Raw genomic sequence first — 24,170 nt, 5'->3', positions numbered from 1 at the left:
ATGACCCATGACAGGTGCTTCACATAACTGGTAGCAATCACATGCACAGGACATCTCACAGCTGTGCAAGATCTAGTGACCAGTTTCCTCCTTATAAAAGGAGGATAAAGCAGGAAGCAGAAGAGACACATGATCATATGACGGGTGATGATCACGTGACCATCTCATTTCTGCTCTCAGCTGTATTCTACATGTCGTAGCAGTCTGGGAGCACAGAAAGTAGCTGAAGCATAATAATATGCATAAAATGCAGGCTGCAGGCTGGGGTATAATACTGCTCTGGGCCCTCTAGCAAATACAACGATCGTGGGGACCCCTTACAGAAACCCCCATTGTCCCCTACCGGTAGTCACTCACACTGCTGCAAGCCTAATGTATGCCATGAGCTCAGGAGCCAAAGAAGAGCAGTGCGGAGCAAGTGGCTGCCAGGAAGAAAAGGCCTGACAATGCGAGCAGGTAAATATATTTATATAGCTCTGCTGTGCTTACTTTGCAAGGGTAGAGGGAAAAAGAGCAGGCTTCCCATAGTGCCCTCCTCCTACTCCCTCGGTTGGGAATGGTTACCGGAGCAGTGCTTTTCAGCGCAGGTAGATTTGAGCGCAGCCGGCGCCACCATAGACTGTAATAGGAATTACAGCTAGAGTGCGCTCAGTGAGTAACGTCAGCGCCTTCAGAAGATGGAGCCGAAGTTGCTTTTAAAACACAATAATTCGGCCTCCAGCAATAGCTGGAAGCTAAATTATATCATTCCCCACCATCCATGGCGGCCTGGAGGGGGAATAGTAATTAACACGGCCGGGAACTCGTGCAGCAGGATTAGCCGTATAACAGCTGTATCCTGCGCCCAAGTCTACCGGCGCAGATTTCAAATGTATGCATTGTTACACCTCCTTAATGTCTGCACTCTGTCAGTACTGTGAGGATACAGGTTCACTTTTCATGGAAAGAGGATTTACCGAGTGCCTCACCTTCTGCAGCCGTGTACGAAGGGGTTGTAGGCTTCTTCTTTACAGCCGCATATACAGGTTCAGGTCTGGAAGACAGAATTATGTAGTTAATAAAGTGATATGAGCAGTATCTGCAGATAATTGGTTAGCTGACTTAGGTGTGCAGAGATGCATTATGACAGCCTCTCTTCCTCATGTGAAGCTGAATGATTGAAAATACTTTCTGTTTTAGAAAAGGAAAACTTTACTTGGCAGAGTTTTCTCAGCATGAGGGCTTCAGGAGTCCTTAATGCCCTTTACAAAGAACCCTGGAGGCGCTGGTACTCTGACATCACTCATCCGCTAATCAGGAAGTAGTGCGTGTCTGAAAACAGAGCAGCCCGGTGACCATGAACCTAGCATGGAGCCCAGAAGGAGGTGAGTTTGTACTACAAGGCTTCCTGCTGCACAAGGGGCGGGGGAGGGGGGGGGGATTCGGCAAGGAGAGGGAAGGAGAAGTCAACCCCACTCCCCGTGGCTGAGTCCTAGTGTGCCCACTGTTTGCCCCTCCATCACTGTACGGATTAATGCATTGTAAAGCTATGTGGCCAATCATGCCGCACAGCCTACTGCATTCCAAAATACTGTGACAGTTGGTAATTACTGTAAGAAAAGACTTACTCTGGGCTTTTGCTCTCACTTCCAGGGAGAATCTTCACATAGGATTTAGGAAACCATCCTTTCTGCCCGCGAACCTCCCCAAACCACCAGTTCTCCTGCTGCTCCAGCACGGTAATAGTGTCATTTTTGGTGAAATTCAAGTGGTTGTCCTTCTTTGCAGTCCATGAGCACAGTGCTTGAGCTTTAACTTCCTCCACTGGCTGACCCTGCATGAAAATCACAAGAAGAGGTAAAACGTGCTGGCAGCTGATTCCCAACACAAGTTGTCCATAATATCTTGTAACAGTCGAATGCAGCCAAAAGCACCAGTGTAAGCACATTGAGACTATTTAGTCCACTATTGGAGGACTAAAAGCTAACAGACTGGCACCCTGCCAATCTGTACTGAATTTGGCTGCATGGGTGTGTACATCTGAAATGGCCGTGGCCAAATGCTATTCCCTCCGAGTTGTCGCAACTGGGGGGGCTAGGAAGATAGGGGATATGTAGTTTGGACCGACGCTCAAACTACCATTTTTTCTTTCTTTTCTTTAATTAAAGGGGCACTATGGCTAAAAATGTTAATATTTAAAATGTGTGCAAACAAAGACAAATAAGAAGTATGCTTTTTCCAGAGTAAAATGAGCCATAAATTAGTTTTCTCCTATGTTGCTGTCACTTACAGTAGGCAGTAGAAGTCTGACAAAAGTGACAGGCTTCGGACTAGTCCATCTCTTCATAGGGGATTCTCAGCAAGGCTTTTATTCTTTATACTGATATTCCCTAAAAAGAATTTAAACAATGGTGCTGGCCAGCTTCCCTGCTGGCTACACAGTTTTTGGCAGTTGGACAGAGCAACAAAGTGCTTTTGAAAAAAAATAAATCCCAGAGAACCCCCCCCCCCCCTCCAATGAAGAGATGGACTAGTCTAAAACCTGTCACTTCTGTCAGATTTCTACTACCTACTGTAAGTGACAGCAACATAGGAGATAAGTAATTTATGGCTCATTTTACTCTGGAAAAAAATGTACTTATTTGTATAGATTTGCATATATTTAAAATTTTTACAATTTTTCGCCATAGTGCCCCTTTAAGTTGAGTGCAGGCTATCCCCGATGCCAAATTAGTCACTAAGCGCAGCTATAGCCTTAACGATCATTACGGTTTATGGCTGTCCCCAAAGTGCTGCACCGGAATTAGCGGATTTGTTCTGGAGGGTGACATTACAGGGCCCCAATATGTTACAGCCGAGCGGTGCTTTGTGTGTCTATGTAAAAGGCAGGTCGAGATCCCTAACCCCTATACAGTGCCCTGGAGTCTAGTGGCCCGCCCTCCCCTATACAGTTCCCTAGTATTTAGTGCTTTCCCCCTACTTCCCCACATGGCTTCTCTGGTGATCGAGGGCTTCACCTCCAATATAGCTTCCCTGGTGCTCTAGAGTGGGCCAAACATAATGCAAAGTGGGGAAATCACCTGAGAGCCAAATTTAAATTTACCTAAAGGAATTGAGTCTGAAGAAGACTTATTAGCTGAAAGCTTACTCTTTTTCTTCTGAATTAGCCAATAAATTGTATCATCCCGAATCAAAGCTTTTTGTTTTTATTGATCATTAAGCAAGCTGGTACAATACTCTACTGCTGCGTTCTCTGCACCTGACACTTACTTGTCCATGGATAGGAGACACGGAGCCAGGGGAGATAGTGCGGGTAAATGCAGAGGTCTTCTGCCATGTTGAGTTGATGTTAAGGCTGGAGAAAGGCAGGTTCTGGTACTCCATTCCCCCTTCAGAGGACTTCGTTGGTGAGAGTGACCTGAAGATGTAAAGGAAATGCTAAGCAAAATGTGAAAGGACAAATAAATGATTGCTTTAGACAATCTCTCCAGAACTTGTCCCTGCTTGTGTTCCTGGTGTTGTGCGTATATATATATTTACACATAGGGAATGCTTGGGAATTCTTTCAAATGTTCTCTTGTATGTACCCAAGAGCAGTTGCTGAAATTGTATTTTGCGGTGTATAATCCCACTTTAAGTGAGGGCTTAGAGTCAATTATTAGCCAGTTATTAGGAGTTGAGGATATTGGGGTGTTTTTTTTTCCATTTAAAGTAAATATAGGCAGAGGAGTAGTAGAATGAAAGGGAAATTATTTGCATGGGCCTACCTAATGCCCTGCATTCACCTTGTGTATAAAGAGGAACTCCAGTGAAAATAACGTAATGAATAAAAGTGCTTAATTTTTACAATAATGATGTAAAAATGACGTAGTCAGTGTTTGATCATTGTAAAATGTTTCTTCTCCCTGATTTACATTCTGACATGTATCACATGGTGACATTTTTACTGCTGGCAGGTGATGTCACTGGAAGTAGCTGCTGCTTGCTTTTTTTGGGCAGTTGTAAACAGCTGTTATTTCCCACAATGCAACAAGGCTCCCACAGTGTGATGTCAGAATCATGGTTCTGACATTACACTGTGAGAGGGGTTTCACCACAATATCAGCCATACAGAGACCCCTGATGAGCCGTTTAAAAAAAGGAATAGATGTCTCATGGGAAAGGGGGTATCAGCTACTGATTGTGAAGAAGTTCAATTCTTGGTTATGTTTCTCTTTAACCTCCTTGGTGGTAATCCCGAGCTGAGCTCGGGCTATGCCGCGCAGGAGGATTGCTCAGGCCCCGCCGGGCCGATTTACATAATTTTTTTTTGTTGCACGCAGCTAGCACTTTGCTAGCTGTGTGAACTCACCGGTCGCCACCGCTTGCCACGTTAGAGGGTGGACCCCCCCCGAGACCCCTGCGCAGCCTGGCCAATCAGCGCTGAGGGGTGGATCGGGACTCCCTCTGACGTCGGACGGGGGAAGCCCTAATGGAAATCCCGTTCAGAATGAGATTTCCTGACGGGCCTGATCGCCGGAGGCGATCGGAGGGGGTGGGGGGATGCCGCTGCTCAGCGGCTATCATGTAGTCTAGCTACAGGATTAAAAAAAAAAAAAAAAAAAAAAAAAAAAAACTGCTGCGCTGCCTCCCTGGCGGATTTAATTGACCGCCAGGGAAGTTAAAGGACATCTGAGGTGAAACTAAATAGATGAGAAAAACAAATAATTGTATCTATCCTCCTCCTCTTAAAAAAATGACCCTTTTTAGCTATCCTATGGTTTTATTTTATAATTAAATCTAGTTTTTAAAATGTAATTGTCTCTGCTTAATGACACCTTTATTGCAATATGCCACAGCTCAAATCTATGAATTATTGACCCTTTTTATCTGTTTTCTGCCTGCAGAAGCCATTTACTGACAGGAAAGTGTTTTATGGCTGTAATTACTTATCAGTGAGGGTTATGCTATAGTCTGACCCAGTCCGACCCGGACAGAAACTGTAACTTGCATACCTGATGTTTAACGCTTTCATGCAGAGAAAGAAAAAAAGGAAAACAGCCTAGTTATTTGTGTGCTTGGCACTGTACATACACGTCTATCTAATCATGTCACCTCGGCTATACTTTAAAGAAGCCAACACTGTTTCCATACCAAGAAGGGAAGCCAAGGGAAATTATACATGTGGGGTAGTTGTAGGTTTCATAAAGATATTTCCACTCAGAGTGATGTTGGTACAGTACTACAGTACAGTACTGAAGCCAGTGGCTCTTACTTGGTTGGTGGTGAGGTAGATGACACAGAGATGGTGGGAGGCACCAAGGCCTTCTTAGGAGACAACACTTTCTCGCTCTCTGGCATTCTTTCTGCATAATTAGATGGAAACCAGCCAACGTTTCCCTGAACAGAGCCATACAGCCAGCCGGGCTCTCCAGTGTTCTTCTCATCCACCTGTAAAGCAGAGGGAAACCGTCACCTCAGTAACTTATAAAGTGCAAGTCAGAAATGGGACACCCTCCACAAGTAAAAAGACAAAACAGAAAAAAAAGTGGCGCCTTGGAAAATTTGGGCACAAGGAGGCACCCGATAAAATAGCGGATGCCAAGTATGCCCACTATGCAAAGCAGCAAAAACGCCTGCAAATTTATCGGCATCACCAGGGGGTGGTTTAGAAAGAAGGTCAATGGTCAGGCGACACTGGGGGAGGTGGGGGTGGTTAGGGTTACGCGATTTGTAGCAATGAGAATAAAATTAGGTGCAGGGAGGCACCCGATAAAATAGCAGGTACAGAGTCTTCCCGCTATGCAAATTACGGCATAGCACAGAAGACTCTGTGGTTGGAGAAAGATTAAGGTTTAAGCAACACCGTGGTGGAGGGATTGGGTGGGTGGGCACCCCCAGGGGAAGGGGGTGGTTAAGGGTTAGGCAACACCAGGAGGGTTAAAGAGACTCTGTAATAGGGTTGCAACGGTATGAAATTCCATGGTATGATAACAGTCGAAAAAAAATACCACAGTATTACGGTATTACGCAATTATTTGGACCAGGGAACCCCCTTACATTAAATAATGTGCCCGCCCACCCCAGTGTGGGGGTGCCCCACTTCCTCTGGAACTGTAAAATGGCTCACCCTGCTCCTGCAAAAGTCCGGGTGGTGTTAGAGATAGGTGTAGCCAGTAATAGGTGGCAGCAGCATAGGTAGCCAGGGATAGGTGTAGCCAGTAGTAGATGGCCGCAGCCTAGGTAGCCAGGGATAGGTGTAGCCAGTAATAGGTGGCAGGAGCATAGGTAGCCAGGGATAGGTGTAGCCAGTAGTAGGTGGCTGCAGCATAGGTAGCCAGGGATAAGTGTAGCCAGTAGTAGGTGGCTACCGCATAGGTAGCCAGGGATAGGTGTAGCCAGTAGTAGGTGGCTGCAGCATAGGTAGCCAGGGATAAGTGTAGCCAGTAGTAGGTGGCTACAGCATAGGTAGCCAGGGATAGGTGTAGCCAGTAGTAGGTGGCTGCAGCATAGGTAACCAGGGATAGGTGTAGCCAGTAGTAGGTGGCTGCAGCATAGGTAGCCAGGGATAGGTGTAGCCAGTAGTAGGTGGCTGCAGCATAGGTTGCCAGGGATAGGTGTAGCCAGTAGTAGGTAAGTATGTAAGATTTTCACAGTACAGATTCTCTTTAAAGGGGCATTATCGCGAAATTATAGAACCTAATATCTGTCAGTGGTCAGATTGGAAAAATACATAAACTCCTTGTATGAGGTGATAAGGAGAGACACATTACATATCACTGATCTCTGTGCAGGACATCAGGTCTCACTGACGTGCAGAGAGACAGCTCATTCATAAGGAAAGGAAGGTTGAAATAGCAACTCTTGACGTTTAGTGGCACATTCCAGCTGTCAGAGCTTCGTGCACGCTGACAACATTTGTTTTGAAAGCTACAAGGATCTGGGAGGCCCCCTCGACACCATAGCAGGCTCTGCTGTGGCCAGCTCATAAGACAGCACGTTACCACACACTCCATACCATTCACAGTTCTTCTGCAGGAGTAACAGACTTGAGCTGTCCACAGCAGAGCCTGTGATTGAGTAGAGGGGCCTCACAGATCATCGTATCATTCAAAACACGTTGTCAGTATGGAGCTCTGACACCTGGAATGTGTCACTATTAATCACCTCAGCCAGGGGAGGTATTTCAACTATCCTATCCCACATCGGCGATAAGATAAGACCCAACCTCCTGCACAGAGATCAGTGATATGTACTGTGTCTCTCCTTATAACCTCATCAAGGCATTTATGTATTTTTACAATAAGACCTCTGACAGATATTATTTGACTGAAAATTGATAATTTTGCCATAGTGCCCCTTTGAGGGTTAGGCATCAGTAAAGGGAGGGTTCTGTGTGAGAGTAGGGCCGGCTTCATAGTGGCTGCAGGCTGTAGTTTGCCCAGCACTGGTGTAGACTGATAACTGTCTTTATGTATTATGATTGCAGTTTGGTCTGGAGGCCCAATCCCACCCTATATTCAATCCAGGCTTACCAAAATGTTGGTAAACCGGGCATTTTATCCTGTACAAGGTGCCCATACATTACTGTATTACTGTATGCGCCACCATTATGAACTGCAAAAACCTGTGTTTTGGATTATTGAGTCTTGCTGGTTTGGGGCTCGGCAAAAATAAAGAAATCATTATGTATTCTTTATGTATTTACATTTGGCTTTATTAAGGATTTCACATACAGAGCATAGTGGTTGGCCTCTTTGTCTTCTATAATTTGCTTTCATTAACAATACATGCATCTGGATCTTTACCTGAATTATATCGCCTGCTCCGAAACTCAGCTCATCTGAATTCCTGGCTTCAAATGGATAAAGGGCCTTATAGTTCACAAACACAGCTGACTTCCTGTTCTCTGAGGTTCCTGTAGCAGGACCTGCAAACACAAACAGCCAATTACAGATCCAGCAGCTCAATAAGCATCAGTGTGTAAATATTTATGTTGTATATTTTTTAATAAATCTGCCTATTTTTGTATTTTATTTCCCCCTACCTCTCTCCCACTCCACAGCCAACCAATAACAGCGATCGGCTGTCATAGGCTTCTGCCTATGAGAGACGATCGCTCTCTAGAGTCCCATGGGGACATCCGTGTCACACGGCTGTCCAGTACAGCGCTGCTGCAGATCGCAGCGCTGTACAATGTAATTAGATGGCAATTCCACTGTCTAACAGTCTCTTGAGCGGCAATCACCACTCGGAGACTGAAGGCGGAGCTCCGCTCCGCCCACTAAAAGGAGATGCGCACGCAGCTTGCGCGCGATCTCCTGCACTGCGAGCCCCAAGGACTTTACGCCGATCAGCGTTAGGCGGTCCTTGGGCTGCCGCCACAGCCACGCCCATCGGCGTGATGCGGTCGGCAAGCAGTTAAAGAGGAACTGTAGTCAAATAACACAATTCAGAAAATTGCTTTTTTTTTAGTGAATAAAAATTTAGATTTGGGGAAAGCGATAGATGTAGTGTACTTGGACTTTCCAAAGGCTTTGGACACTGTTCCCCAGAATCGCCTGTTGCAAAAGCTGAGAATACAGGGGCTAGGGGAATATGTTTGTATGTGGATAGAGAACTGGTTAAGGGATAGAAGGCAAAGAGTGGTGGTAAACGGAACATACTCAACATGGGAAACTGTTAGCAGTGGGGTACCGCAAGGGTCAATTCTTTTCAATTTTTATTAATGATTTAGTAGATGGAATACAGCGTTATATGGCCATCTTTGCAAATGATACATAAATATGCAGAGTAGCAACACTAAAACAATTAGTGACGTATAACAATATGGCCATATGAGCAGGCACGTTGCAGATTAAATTTAAAGGAAATCTTATGTCTGAGTATTTTTAATAATAAAGTGATTACCGTGCAGCATTTTATGAGTGCTTCCTTATCCCATTAAAACCGCCGCTGTCCCAGCTTCAGAATGGCTGTTATCCTCTCCGTGATCAATTATAATTTATTCAAAATGGCGCTGCTGGCCGGAACTACTTCCGGGTCAGCCAGCGCTTCTTCCCTGTAGCTGTCACTACTCGCGCTGTGCGTACTCGCGCCGTAGTTTCACTGCTGGCTCGTGCACGTCCAAAGCTGCGAGTGCACGAGCCGAAAGTTTCCAAAGCGCAGTTCCCGAGCGCAGTGCACGAGCTCGCACGTAGCCGATATGCTAATGCGCGCGCAGCACAGGAACTTGTAGCACGGCTGTCGGAATTAGGACCCAGCGCAGAAGGGAGCCTGCTACTGTTTATGATCCTGGGTCATTCGGCGACAGGCGCCGACAGGGGAGACTGACGGGGAGGATTGCCAGGCAATGGAAGGCTGCAGGAGAAAAAATACACTGCAGTAAGTGTCTTATGACAGTAATGTACCATTATGTATGTTTGCAGAGATTTTGCATTTGACTTAAGTGTTTCTTTAAGGTTGATAAATGTAAAGTCATGCACCTTGGAAAGACCAATGGTAGATCACCATATAAAATAAACGGCATTAAGCTGGGAACGTTAGACTTGGAGAAGGACTTGGGAATACTTGTTGATAATAAGTTAAGTAATCGTATGCAATGCCAAGCAATAGTGGCTAAAGCAAAAAATTCTGGGATGCATAAAATGGGAATACGTCTAATAACTGTTTGCTGAGCACACAGTTCAACTGTCCGTGAAAAAGAGGCCTCATTTAGCTTGGAAAAAAGGCGACCGATATGTGACCTCATTAATATGTATAAATACATGCTGATGGGCAATACAAAAAGCTTGGCAGATAAGCTTTTTGTGCCTACGGTTGTACAATGGACAAGAGGAAATTATCTGCATTTGCAGGAAAAACGTTTTTTGCCATCTATATAGAAAGGAGGCCTTCACAGTGAGAGTCTGGAATATCTTACTTCAGGAAGTAGGTATGTCAAAATCTACACTCACCTAAAGGATAATTAGGAACACCTGTTCAATTTCTCATTAACGCAATTATCTAATCAACCAATCACATGGCAGTTGCTTCAATGCATTTATGGGTGTGGTCCTGGTCAAGACAATCTCCTGAACTCCAAACTGAATGTCAGAATGGGAAAGAAAGGTGCATGGTTGTTGGTGCCAGTTGAAGACTGGAAAAATGTTGCCTGGTCTGAGGAGTCTCGATAGAGTCAGAATTTGGCATAAACAGAATGAAAACATGGATCCATCATGCCTTGTTGGTGGTGGTGTAATGGTGTGGGGGATGTTTTCTTGGCACACTTTAGGCCCCTTAGTGCCAATTTGTAATCGTTTAAATGCCACGGGCTACCTGAGCATTGTTTCTGACCATGTCCATCCCTTCATGACCACCATGTACCCATCCTCTGATGGCTACTTCCAGTAGGATAATGCACCATGTCACAAAGCTCGAATCATTTCAAACTGGTTTCTTGAACATGACAAAAGGGCCCCCACAGTCACCAGATTTCAACTCAATAGAGCATCTTTGGGATGTGATGGAACAGGAGATTTGTGCCCTGGATGTGCATCCAACAAATCTCCAACTGCAAGATGCTATCCTATCAATATGGGCCAACACTTTTAAAGAATGCTTTCAGCACCTTGTTGAATCAGTGCCACATATAATTAAGGCAGTTCTGGAGGCGGAAGGGGGGGGGGGGGGGGTCAAACACCGTATTAGTATGGTGTTCCTAATAATCTTTTAGGTGAGTGTATATCTGTATTTAAAGAGGGCTCAGATGCTTTCTTTGCATTGAAGGGCATCCACTGTGATAATTCCTGGGAGAGTTGATCCAAGGATTTATCTGACTGCCATCTGGAGTCAGGAAAAAAAAATTCAGTTTTAAGGTTGACCCTGGCCTTGTAAGGTTTTTTGCCTTCCCTTGGATCAACTGTGATATGTGGGGGTTCAGGACAGTTTTTTTCTTTTGGTTGAATTTGATGGATGTCTTTTTTCAACCAAACTAACTTGTTACTTACTGTCTTTTGCTGTCTGTCACAACTTTATTTAGATGTTTTTCAGTCCTGAAATTCAAATTGAGCCTATATTTTCTCAAGATCTAATATGCTGACTTGATACTATTTCCAAGTAAAAAACATTTTAAATAATAAATCATATTCTGTTTTCATCTATTTTAAAAACAGAACAACCACCATCACATATTACTTTATACTAAAAAGAAGAACACAAAACCCCCAATATTAGTAAAGTTTCTCTACCTTTGTCAATGCTTCCTTGTCTCACGCTCACAGATTTCAGCTTCTCTGCAAACTTCTCATCGATGCTGAGTTTGGAGAAGCGTCTCTCGGGGTCTTTGCTGGCCGTGCTATCCTTGCGCCGCCTCTCCTCCTCTTCTGCTTTACTTTTCTCCTCAGCTTCTCTCTTCAGCTGTGCTTGCATGCGTTTCTCCTCTTCCTGTTTCCTCCTCTGCTCAGCTTCCCTCTGCAGCTCTGCCCGCTTCCTCTTCTCTTCCTCCTCCTGCTGCCTCTCCTCTGCCAGCTTCTGCTGCTGGGCTTCCCGCTCCTTTACCCTAGCTGCCTCCTCCTCCGCTCGCTGCTTCTCCAGGAGCATCTGTTCCTTCCTCCGCTCCTCCTCCAGACGCTTCTGCTTGTCCTCCTCCTCTTTCTTCACCCTCTCCTTCCACATGTTCTCCTTCTCTTGTTTGGCTCTCCTGAGAATGGCAAAAAAGACAAAACGTCTGAGGATTAACTACTAAAGAAAAAAAACTGCCTGACCGCCACATTTGGAGTTTTCATGGAAGAAACTGTCTGGTTGCTATGAAACAAACCAGCAGCATTGGCAAGATACATCCTTAAAAGGCCCAATCTTTCTTAAGGACGTACTTAAGGACTGCAGTGATTGAAATTACACCCTGTTTTGATGGTTACCTGGCTGGCAGGGCGTAGATTTCAATCAGCGGTCTGACCGCTGAATCCCCACTGTGTCCCATCGCAGCTCACTGGCTCTGCCTGTCTCTATGACGGCAGAGCCCTGTGAGTGGGTCAGGAGCTGATTTCATTGCCTCCCGCCCTGTCTTTCAATGTAAGCAACTCCCATTGGCTTACATTGATAGACAGGGTCAGGAGCCAATGAAAGCGGCTCCTGACCGGCTCACAGGAACTCTGCTGTCATAGAGATGGCAGAGTGGGTGGCCCGGGTTCTCGATGTGCAGCGGTGACGGCGATTGCGGCGGGTATGTGCGGTGATTCGCCGGTATCCGTCAGGATTCCACCGTTTCTGTACCAGCGATCTCTGGTCCTTTAAGGGGGCAGAGACCGCTGGTACTTAAAAACAGAAGATATCCGGGCACCAACAGTTGCAAAGCAATCCACCGCTTTTATTGCATGTATCTGTTGGTAACGGGGATTAAATAAAAGTGGTGGATTGCTTTGCAACTGTTTGTGCCCGGATATCTTCTCTTTTTACGGCATACAAATTGACTCTGGTCTGGAGGCACAGCAGGAATCCATCCAATCCCCATCAGGTCTGCCAGCTTCGCATCTAGTGCCGATTCAGTACTTCTCTCCTCCTTCGTAGGAATAACCGCTGGTACTTAAGTGGTGAAAGTGAACCCGAGGTGAAAATAAACTGATGAGATGAAACAATTGGGATCTGTCCTTCTACTCCTAAAAATAACTTTAGATATCCTATGGTTTTATTCTATATTTAAATATTTACATAGTAGATTAAATGCGTTATTGTCTCTGCTCAATGGCAGTCTATTAAGTATGCCAGAGTTAAAATACATGATGAGTAGGTTAAGCAGGAAGTACAGTAAGTATAACGTGTATGTTTACTTTGACTTATTTTTCTGTTCATGTTTGCTTTAAAAGCGGATATAATCTTGCAGCTCACATTCCTCTCTCTGTTGCAAGCATCCGATCAGATTTGTGGTTTTGATTTTCACTATGAAACAAGTACTGTACATTCTGCTTAGATTTCCTGACTGATATAAAATATCATGTCATGCATTGAGCAAATTTCCCTGAATGGGTTATTTATAGAGAAATGGTGATCTTGAAAGCCACTTGGCTGTTTACTTGCTTACGCACTGGTATACTTGAACTACAGTAAGCAATAAGACTGCTTGCTTCATTAGAAAACAGATACTAAACCGACTGCTCTGGCTGTGTCAGTTCCCTTTATCCAGTTTTGTACAAGAATCATTGTTTTAATTAACCTTGCATCCGCTTCCTCCTCTTTCTTCTTTTGCTCTAGCTCAGCTTGCTTGCGCTCCACATCCCGCAGTTTCTCCTGCTTGATCTTCTCCAGCTGATGAAGTGCAGTCTGTTGCTTGTTGTAACTTTCCCTCAGCTCCTAACAAAGGGAAAAGAAGTAATTAGACTCAGTGACTGGAGCCTTCTGACCACAATGGGAATCAGTGCCTTGGAGCATGCATTGACATGGCTGGCATGAACAGGTGATTTACCCAACGTGCTGCAAAACAAAGAACAACTATGGACCCTGCTGAATGGGATCAGGCAGAAGATCTGTTTCTAAACAAAACCAGACATGTAACTTAAAGAAAACCTGAACTGAAAATTAAAAGTCAAAATAAACATACACAGGCCATACGTACCTCCCGTGTAGTATACTCCTCAATCTCTTTCTCCTCTCCCATGTCCTGTTCGTCCACTGTGATCAAGGGAATTCTCCGTCCTCCATTTTGAAAATGGCCATTACCCCATAACAGGTTTCTGGTCAGCACACTGCTAAATTGTAACATCGCCCACTTGAGCCACAGGGAAACATGGACATTACCGGCCACTTCAGTTGTCCGCTCAGCTATAACTGACAGCAACTGATATATAACTGACAGCAACTGATAGATTTCAGTTCTGACAAAATGTTGTCAGAACTGGAAGGGATCATTGTAAGAAGAAAATGGTGAGTTTCTGAGAGGAACTGATGGCAAGGTAACTAATGTTCATTTGAAGTTACCTAGTGTTTATTTTAAATAATTTTACTCAGTACAGGTTCCCTTTGAAGAGAAACTCAGAACAAAAATTTAACTTTATCCCAATCAGTAGCAGATACCCCCTTTTACATGAGAAATATATTCCTTTTTACAAACAGACCATCAGGGGGCGCTGTATGACTGATATTGTGGTGAAACCTCTCCCACAAGAAACCTCTCCCACAAGAAAAGTTCAAACTTTTGGCAGTTTCCTGTCTGTGAACCTTGCTGCATTGTGGAAAATAGCGGTTTACAGCTGTTTCAAACTGCCAAAAACCATGCAGCAGCTGCAGGTGATGTAGCTGCTGCATGGTTTTTGGCAGTTGAAAACAGCTGTAAACAGCTATTTTCCACAATGCAACAAGGTTCACAAGACAGGAAGCTGCCAAAAAAATTTCGAACTTTTCTTGTGGGAGGGGTTTCACCACAATATCAGTCATACATCGCCCCCTGATGGTCTGTTTGAGAAAAGGAGTAGCTTTCTAATGTAAAAGGGGGTATCAGCTACTGATTGGGATACAGTTAAATTTTTGGTCGGAGTTTCTCTTTAAACACCACCTCACTGTAGGCAAGGGTTTGTACAGTACTTGGTCCCCAACTGTCACCTGAGGGAGCAAGACCCAATCCCTACAGATGACCATTCCAAGGATTATGGTACAAAATTCTACACTTGGTTAGGCAAAACTGCAGTGATCCTGGTGGTTAGACTATTTTATACTGCAAGTCAATGTCCTTCCTGAAAATAAACATTTCCCCTCAAAGTACAGTCCTCAGCACGACTGGGATGGCTGATGTGAATTTAGTGTAGATAAACTACTTTTAGTAAATTGTCCTCAAAGAATAGTAGGTGTGCTTCCTATGTGTACAGTGCAGTATGGATAAAAATACTTATGGTCTAATGGCTGCAAAAATGCAGTGACCTGAACTAAACATACTGAATTGAAACTTTGGGGATTAACTTTTAATAGAAAATAGCTAAAAAGTAGACAGGGACAGACAATTATAGTGACACACAATGTACTACCTAACAACAACAATCTTTTTATAGCGCTTTTCTCCCTGGGGACTCAAAGTGACCTGCGTTATACAGTCTCAAAGGCTGGAGAGAAGAGGTGGGTTTTTAGCCTTTACTTTAAGCTGTCCAGAGAAGGAGCCTCTCGTACGGACGGTGAAAGAGAGTTCCACAGAGTAGGGACTGCATAGGAAAAGGCCCGAGCACCAACTAACTAGCCTGGAAGAGGAGCACTATGAGGTATTTGTATCAGGGTTGCTCTAAACTAAGATTGAACCCTTCCATTTTTCATGCTCTAAAACTAACCCTCAGCCAAAGAAACCCCTTTATGTTTCACCACCTACGTGGAGGCTTCATCAAGAAAAATCTACAGTGCAGCCTGAGAGGGCACCACGAACAAAGTAGCATAATTACAAAAGTCAAGGGAAAATAGCAGCATAATGGCTAAAAATGCAGCATAATGGCTAAAAATGCAGCCTGGCCGTCAGTCTGCACTATAACACTTGATTTTTCTGTCCTGACGAAGCTTCCATTTATGAGGTAAAACATGTTGGGTTTTCTTTGGTTGAGGATTATAATGATTTATTGTGAAAAATGTAAGGGTTCAGTCCTACTTTGGTACAACCCTGATACAAAACCCCTATAGGACTACTCTTCCATGCTAGTTAGGTAAAACTGTGTCACTATAATTGTTGTCGGTCCCTGCCTACTTTTAAAACAATTTTCAATTAAAAGTCACATTTTAGCCCTATGGTCCTCAAAGGTTAGATTAATTGTTTTTAGTCTAATGGATGCATAAGACAATGCTTAGACGCTGGTATGTGTGGAATCTTTGTAGGCTTATGCAACATTACCCAAAAGTTCACTTTGAAGACAAATTTGGCATATTTTTAACACAAGTATGTTTAAAAGGTAAGCACACAGGTATGTTCATGCTGGATCCATTTAGCTCTGTGCACTGTCCGTTCCTCTGCTCATTCCACCAGGCCTCTGTAATGACTTCTTGAAAAACTTGACTTTTGGCTAAAGTAACATTTTTAGACATGAAAGGGAGAGGTCTTGCTGCGATGTTTCCTCCTATCACCCTCCTATTAAGGGGAGTGAATAGGGCAGGGAAGAGGAGGGAATAAGAATATGACAAGAGGGAACATCGCAGCAAGCCAGCCTCTTCTTGAAAATGTGACTTTAGCTGAAGTTATTACAGGGGCCAAGGAGAGCGAAGGACAACACACAGAGGTATGTGGATCCACAATGAAAATCCATCTGTGCTTACCTCAGGTAGCATTGCCTCTGATCAGGTAATGGTATTTGGGCCTGAGAAGACAGACAAATAAATCTGAAGACTAATCATACAACTGTAAAGATCCATCTGGTACCTAAAACACCAAACACTACTCAAACACCTCATTGGCTGGCCTACTCACCCATCCTCCCAATGCAGTGGAGATAAGCAAGTCTCAAGAATTCTCAAAAAGACAATGAGCACCTGAGAAGGCTTTAGGGCACAGACTACAAGCCACATTCACACAGGAAATGGAAAGCAAGAAATGGAAATACAGGTAAAGGGATACAGCGAAGAGGTGAGGAACACATAGAAACGGAATTAACCTTAAGCAAGAGGAAGAGATTGTTGAGACAGCTGAGGAGAAACAAAAGGCACTGCAGAACAGAGTCATCCAAATTGTCACGCTGCAAGATAAGGTAGAGAAGCCATTAAATGTAATTTCAACCCAATACTAACAGGGGACAGCCAGGAGCATGTGAACTTCAGATGGGCAAAATTATATAGAGAACCTGCTGTAAGGACACCTGAACTGAAAAGGATATGGAGGCTGCCATAATCATTTCCTTTTAGGCAATACCAGTTGCATGACCGTCCTGCTATTTTTCTGCCTCTAATACTTTTAACCGTAAACAAGCATCAAGACTAGGTGTTTCTGACTGAAGTCTGACAGTATTAGCCACATGCTTGTTTCAGATGTGTGATTCAGACACTACCGCAGGACAGCCAGGCAACTGGTATTGTTTTTGAAGGTAATAAAAATGGCCGCCCCAATATCCCTCAGGTCAGGTGTAATTTAATATTTATGGATACAAATAAAAAAACAAGGTGGCGTCATTGGCTGTTGAACCATTAGAACTCTTGGACTATGTGGGTTCTGTACAAAGATCTGGATGATGGTAAAGCTACTTTGGGGTTGACTTACCGTTAACTAGACATTGGTGTAGACTCTATACTATTTTATTATTATTTACTACTTTCTGATTTAGAGGACTGCAAAGTGATGCAGTAGGTAATTTAGGATGGCCCCTAAGCTCATTACCTTTGACTGGATATATGTTGGCGGTGGGGCTGTCCACCGGGTAAAACTAGAGGGGTGGGAATGGGATAGGGTTGGATGGGGAACTGTTTTGGGATTAAAATATAATTTCCCAGGACTAAGCTAAGTGCTCATTCAGATGTTTATGGGACTGTGCTTGCTGTGATATTTTCATTTACTTCATGTTTCATATTGCCTTGTGTATGTAAGAGTATGCCAACTTGAACTATTTCCCTGTGTTACTCTGTACAGAATATTTTCCTGCTGTAATAATTATCTTTTCTAGTGCTGGTCTTGACGATACCCAAAAAATTGATCGAAAAAAAAAAAAAATAAGGTAGCTTTATCTGGCCACCCTATTGTGTTCTATCCTACCAACATTTCATCATTTTTGCAGAGTAAAATCTTCAATTTTAATAAAGCGTAAGAGATTACTAGGCATTTTTATAAGTAAAAGTCATTCACGAACGTCAACAATCAGTCTAGCTCACACATGTTAAACTTTGGCCCACAGGCCAAATCTGGCCCATAGAACCCTCATATTTGGCCAGCAAGTGGTTTTTCCACTTTGCATTATGCTTAGATCACTCTAGACCGCTAAGGAAGCTATAGTGGGGTGAAGCCCTAGGTCACCAGGGAAACCATATAAAGGAGGGAGGAGGAGCACTAGATACAGCCTTTCTATCCCCATCTAGCTTCTGTGCTGCGGTGGGCTGTTCTTACCTTCAGCTGATTGTTGAAGGAGTCCATCTCTTTCAGTTTGGAAGAGGTCTCTTTCTCCAGAGCGTCCAGCTGCTCCCGCAGCCTCTGGCATATACCATCCTTTTCTGCCGTCTTCTTGTGAATGCCAAAATAACCGGTGTTTGTGTTATCTGTCACATAATGTACAAAAGGGAATAGTCTAAGTATCTGCATAGCTGTACATCAGTTTGAGATCCCTCTTTCTGGCGAGCATTGATGGGCTTTGATTTATATACTCGCTCTAAAAGAAGCTGTACAACAAGCCTTCACGTCACATATCAAAAGTCACATTAGCCATATAAAACAGAATGGCGTCCTTCACTGCATATGCCAGAAGCGATATTTGCCACACAGCAAGATGGCTGCATTCAAGGCTTAGGTCAGACTAAAGTTAAAGTGGACCTAAACTCAGAACTTCCTTTCTGCTCCAAAAGATAAGCAACAGCAAAATAACCTGTAACCACTTCAGCCTACAGCGCAGAAAATCTCATGCATCCGAGCAACGTTCACCTCCAATTCATTCGCCAATAAATTTATCGCTACTAATCACAATTAATTGATCTATATCTTGTTTTTTCTGCCACTAATTAGGCTTTCTTTGGGTAGTACATTTTGCTAAGAATTATTTTTTTCTAAATCCATTTTAACAGAAAGATTAAGAAAGAAGTGGAAAAAAATTCATTATTTCTCAGTTTTGGGCCATTGTAGTTTAAAATTAATACATGCTACCGTAATTAAAACCCATGTATTTTATTTGCGTATTTGTCCCGCTTATTACGCCTTTTAAATGATGTCCCTATCACAATTTATGGCGCCGACATTTTATTTAGAAATAAAGGTGCATTTTTTCAATTTGCGTTCATCACGATTTACAAGCTTAAAATTAAAAAAAAAAAAAAAAAAAAAAAAAATGAATAAGATGCTCTCTTAACATGTATATTTAAAAAGTTTAGACCCTTAGGTAACTATTTATATAGTTTTTTTTTTAATTGTAATTTTTTAATTTATTTTTTTAATTAAAAAATGTATGTGGGTGATTTTAGCTTGGGAGGTAAACAGCAATTTTTAGATGTAATATAATGTTATTCTTTATTGAAAAAATGTATGTGGGTGCAGTTTATATTTGGCCACAAGATGGCCACAGTCAAAAAAGTTCCTGGCGCGTACGATCACGCTGCCTGGAGCTATTAGGAGGCTGCACACAATTTTTCCGAGCAGAAATACCGTGCTCTCTGCTTAGAAAGCGTCGGTATTTCTCCGGGGGGCTTAGATCTGTGAATAGGAATTATATTCCCATTCACTGATCGGGGGGCTAGCGGCAGGCAGCGGGAGCGCGCCCGATCGTGCGCACCACGCTGCAGGAGCAGCACAGTCTATCTGGGCGGATATATCCGTCCACATAGGGTGAAGTGGTTAAAGAAAAACATTTCTTTGTTACAGCCTGCAATAAATCTGCAGTGTGTATATGTTCTATTTTCATGGAGGTAGACATAAGGTTAACATCCTGTGTTTACAAATTAGCTGCTTTGCCGAGGCAACCAGCGGACGCAGCTGAGAGATTAAATTACACTTGTGATTAGTCACAGATGAGGGGGAATTAAAAAGGCTAAACTCTCTAAATACATACAGGGTGCATTTCTCGCGGTTTTTCTTCTGTCCTGTGCAAGAGTTCAGGTCTACTTTAATTGAAAGACATTACTGTTTTGTAGAAGAGTAAAAATGTGATGAAGGTGCAGCCATCAGGAATTAAAGGATACCCGAGGTGACGTGTGACATGATGAGATAGACATGGATATGTACAGTGCCTAGCAAATAAATAACTATGCTGTGTTCCTTTTTTTCTTTCTCTGCCTGAAAGAGTTAAATATCAGATAAGTAAGTGGCTGACTCAGTCCTGACTCAGACAGGAAGTGACTACAGTGTGACCCTCACTGATAAGAAATTCCAACTACAGTATAAAACACATTCATAGCAGAAAATGGCTTCCGAGTGCAGGAAAGAGATAAAAAGGGTCAATCGCACATACATTTTAGCTCTGGCATACTTCAATGAATGTGTCATTGAGCAAACATAATAAAAAAAAAAAGTATATTTAAACAAAATAAAACTGTGGAATATCTTAAAAAGTCATTTTTAGGAGAAGAAAGATAGATACAATAGTTTATTTCATTACTTTATTTTTGCCTCGGGTGTCCTTTAAGATGTCAGATGAAACCAGAAGGATGACCCACCTGATGAAGTCAGCATCTGCATCTGCGTAATCTTCTCATTTAGAGCTTGCTTCTCTGGAACCAGACTGCTCAGCTTATTCTGATATTCCTGGAATTGAAATAAAAAAAATGGTGTGGAAAATCCAACTATAGAATATCCCACGCATTCATTTCTGCACATAATACTCTGCTGCAAGATCAATTTGGTACTTCAGTATTAATAAGGACATTATTTGTGATTTACTTAAATTTACAGACTTTTCCTGGGGCTTTCAGTAGAGAATATTGAACAGTTCCCCTTGCTTGCTGCACAGAAGTCATTGTTGGGAGGGGTGGGCAGCAAGCGGGGCACCCTGAAAATAGCTCACATGAATTCCAGCAAATCTTGCCAGTTTTTCCCATAACAGTTACCCGCAGTGCCGTAGCTAAGGAGCTCTCCCCAAGTACTCTATACATAACAATGGATATGGCACACTAAAACCTGCCAAGGACAACCACAGTGTCAGAGGTGTATGAAGGGGATGGGGAACAGCTTGTTAAGGATTACTACTATTAAAAGCATATAGAGAGTCAACCCAGTCTCATGTGACATTTCAATTAATTTAAGCACGTGTATTGTGATGGCCGCTCAATTACTCAATTGTAAAGTTTGCGTTGCAATGTTTATTGCCTTACTTTCATCTGCTGTAACTATGTATTGTTTATTACGAAAAAAATACAATAAAAAGTATTTGAAAAAAAAAAAAAAAAAAGCATATATAGAAGCGCTCATCACCTACATAGGACCAACCAAGAGCTAATACTGTGGTTTAGGATGTGCCCTCTCTGGCCCAAGGGCCCCAATGCGGTTGCAACCTCTGCACCCCCTACTGCTACCCCACTGGTCACACGGTTACAGTTAATGAAAAGTCATTTCCACTATAGTGATTCAATTTGAAAATCGCAATCGCTATCTGGAGCATTTTAGGACTCTTTTCAACTTACAACGATTGCGATGCTGAATCGTAAATTGCGAGCTATTTTTGAATCGCTAGGGTTTTCAAAATAACAGGAATCGCGGCAGGTATTTTTCACTACTGCGATTCCATTTTTAACGAAGCGCAATAGCGCCTCGAAGCGATTTTGCAATGCAAGTGCATTGCATAAGCAAAATTGCGATCGCGTTAAAAAATAGTGACAAGGCGCAATCGCTAGAGTTTAGTCATTGCATTTGCTAGTGGAAAAGGGCCCTTAGGAGTGTTAAGGCAATGCAAAAAAAAAATCGCATAAGAAAATTAATGAAAAATTGCAATTGCTGGCGTTAGTGATTGCGACTGCTAGTGGAAAAGGGCTCTTAGTGAATTAGTAGTAGAACTAGTAGTACATTCACAATCATAAATGTACAGTACATACAGTCAGAGGATTTTATTTTTTTTGCATAAACATAAGATCTTGCTGTGGTTTTGTGTATACTACAATGGAATGAAATCTAATTCACTTACCTTTCAGTCAGTACACATGGTTTGATATGCCGCAGGTCTCAGCCAATATTAGCGCCGCACATGTGACATCCTACACCCTATTGACACTTTGATTCACCACACTGGCCTATCAGGGTGGCAATGTGCGCCTACTACAATATCCAGAATCCTCCAGTTCCCGCCCCGCATGACTGCTCACAGTCAATCAACTGTGCCTAATGCTTCTCTATCCTCTATCTGCATGTAACTTTGGCAGAATCAGACCTAAACCTCTCAGTGGGTAAGAACCTATATAATCCCATCATGTAGCTCCCTCTCTAGCGACCCCTGATTATGGCATAGAGACTAAACTGGCCAGAAAGTCTGATTGAATTACATTGGGTCCCTGTTGTACAGAACCCACAATCTGAGTTGTTTTTATGCTATATTTAGATTTTATCCAATAAAATACTTATTGCTTTTTATCAAGACACTAAATGGTGTTTTACTATTGGTGATAGTCACCCTGTTCTGTCTGAGCCAATGCTGGACTGCAATGGTGACTGCAGGAAAGCTCTGGTTACTAGCATCAGTTCTGACATAGGAAGAGGCGTTTCATCTCATCACTGTGGTTTGCTGGTGCTGTGAGTGCAACATTGTCCTACCTGTCTTACCAACCCAGAGGAGTCCTACCTGTCTTACCAACCCAGAGGAGTAGTTTTCTTTAGTACAGTGGGGGTGTGCAGCTTGGTCCCCTCCCTGGCAAGTAGATATCATACTGCAGCTCTGACTAGAGACTAGATAAGGGTGCCCCCCCACATAGCCACTAGGGATGAGTGAGAATGTGGAGCATGGGCTGTATTGGCAAGGGTTATCTCACCTAAACTGCAGTCTCCCTTCCGATGCGATCCAAACCACGTTCTAACTTCTTACACTTCCTCTTTCTAAACCGGAACTTCCTCTCTGAAGGCGGAATGTAAGAAGATGGAACGTGGCTTGAAACACGTTGGAAGGGAGACCGTTGCATAGGCCGAGACAACCATTGCATACAGAGCCTGCACACTCCTCTTCCCCCCCCCCCCCCCCCCCCCGCACCTCTCTCACACACACACATTGCAGGATGATATCAACCTTATCAAAAGCTCTATATCCTTCTCAATAATGACAGCGCTGAAAGTATAAAGCTGGCCATACACTAGGCCGATTCCCCGACGATCGACAGCAGATTCGATCACTGGGATCGAATCTGCTGTCACATCGTTCACGCTACACGCTAAATTTCGATCTATTTCGTCCCGAAATAGATCGATCCCGTCGATCGCTCCGTGCGGGAAATTCCGTCGATCACCCGGGGGTAGGGAGCGCGTCGCTAGCGGCATTCAAGTGCCCGACGACCGACGCAACACAGCTGCAATACATTACCTGCTCAGCCGACGCGACTCCCCAGGTCTCCGCTGTTCTGGTCTCCGGCATGCTTCACTTCTGTGAAGTTTAAACAGTAGAGGGCGCTCTACTGTTTAAACTTCTCCCAGACAGGAAGAAGTGAAGCATGCTGGACCCGGAGACCAGACCAGAGCGGAGAAGAAGACAGCGGAGACCTGTGGAGTCGCGCCGGCGGAGCAGGTAATGTATGCGGTTTGCAGTAAAGGCAGCCATACGATCCCTCTCTGATCAGATTCGATCAGAGAGGGATCTATCTGTTGGTCGAATCTGATGGCAAATCAACTAGTGTATGGCTGCCTTAACTGTAAAGGTGTATTTCCGCCATACACAAGTGGCTATGGAAGCACAGGTAGACATACTGCACAATTCACACCTATCAGTTTGTTAGACTGTTCGTTGGCAACAGCTTGAGGACTGTCTGAATATACAAGCTCCAGGGTGTTTTACTTTATCAGAAAAAGTGATTAAATCTCTCGAAAAGGACAGAAAAAAATATGTCCAGTTCAAGTGACTAATTTCTCATTGGATATACCCTCAGAGATGGATTAAGATGCAATGAGTTTCTAGGCAAGGTAGTAGATTTGGGGCCTCCTTGTGGTCCTTTTTGGTAAGCTGAAGTATAGAGAGGTCAGAGAAGGTGGCAGCTGGGCCCCTTGGCACCCACTAGGTCCCTAGCACCTGCCTAGGTTGCCTGGTGGATGACCTTGCTCTGTACACTATGACTAAAACAAATGATAATCATCACAGCAGCACATGCGGCACAATAGCTGTACGGCACACTGATGCTACCTGAAGCTGCTGCTGGAGTTGTTTGATCTCTATAATCCCCAGATCACATTTCTTGTCTATCGAGTCCAACTCGTTTTTCCTCATTTGCTTTCTGCCTCGGACATCTTGGACTCGGAGGGTGATCTGCTGATGCTTTTCTTCCTAAAAGAAACAAGCACAAATAATACAAATATAACTTGGTCTTATCAGGCCATTTTCGTCAGGACACATCAGTATCTTGCTTGAAGTGGTACCCTCTAGTGTTAACTGTAGATGTGAGCCTCACAGCACCTCACTAGGGATGTTCAATGA

General features: G+C 43.5%; 1 protein-coding gene across 7 annotated transcripts in view; it reads right to left on the bottom strand.

Moving 5' to 3' along the window:
• The window catches only part of ITSN2 (intersectin 2), a 225,262-nt gene that overhangs the window by 90,986 nt on the left and 110,106 nt on the right, over positions 1 to 24,170 (bottom strand). For all 7 annotated transcript variants that reach the window (XM_068280241.1, XM_068280247.1, XM_068280245.1 and 4 more), the window contains exons 14-23: positions 23,880 to 24,020; positions 20,230 to 20,317; positions 17,981 to 18,129; positions 13,148 to 13,284; positions 11,187 to 11,638; positions 7,767 to 7,888; positions 5,234 to 5,409; positions 3,250 to 3,397; positions 1,608 to 1,813; positions 969 to 1,033 (exon numbers count right to left, since the gene is read on the bottom strand). In XM_068280241.1, coding sequence (XP_068136342.1) covers positions 969 to 1,033; positions 1,608 to 1,813; positions 3,250 to 3,397; positions 5,234 to 5,409; positions 7,767 to 7,888; positions 11,187 to 11,638; positions 13,148 to 13,284; positions 17,981 to 18,129; positions 20,230 to 20,317; positions 23,880 to 24,020 — 1,684 coding nt within the window. The remainder of the gene's footprint in view (positions 1 to 968; positions 1,034 to 1,607; positions 1,814 to 3,249; positions 3,398 to 5,233; positions 5,410 to 7,766; positions 7,889 to 11,186; positions 11,639 to 13,147; positions 13,285 to 17,980; positions 18,130 to 20,229; positions 20,318 to 23,879; positions 24,021 to 24,170) is intronic.

This window comes from Hyperolius riggenbachi, chromosome 4, assembly GCF_040937935.1.
Source record: "Hyperolius riggenbachi isolate aHypRig1 chromosome 4, aHypRig1.pri, whole genome shotgun sequence".
NCBI classification, from domain to species: domain Eukaryota; kingdom Metazoa; phylum Chordata; class Amphibia; order Anura; family Hyperoliidae; genus Hyperolius; species Hyperolius riggenbachi.
The sequence above is the reverse complement of the archived record's forward strand: the minus strand, read 5'-3'. Positions and strand labels throughout refer to the sequence as shown.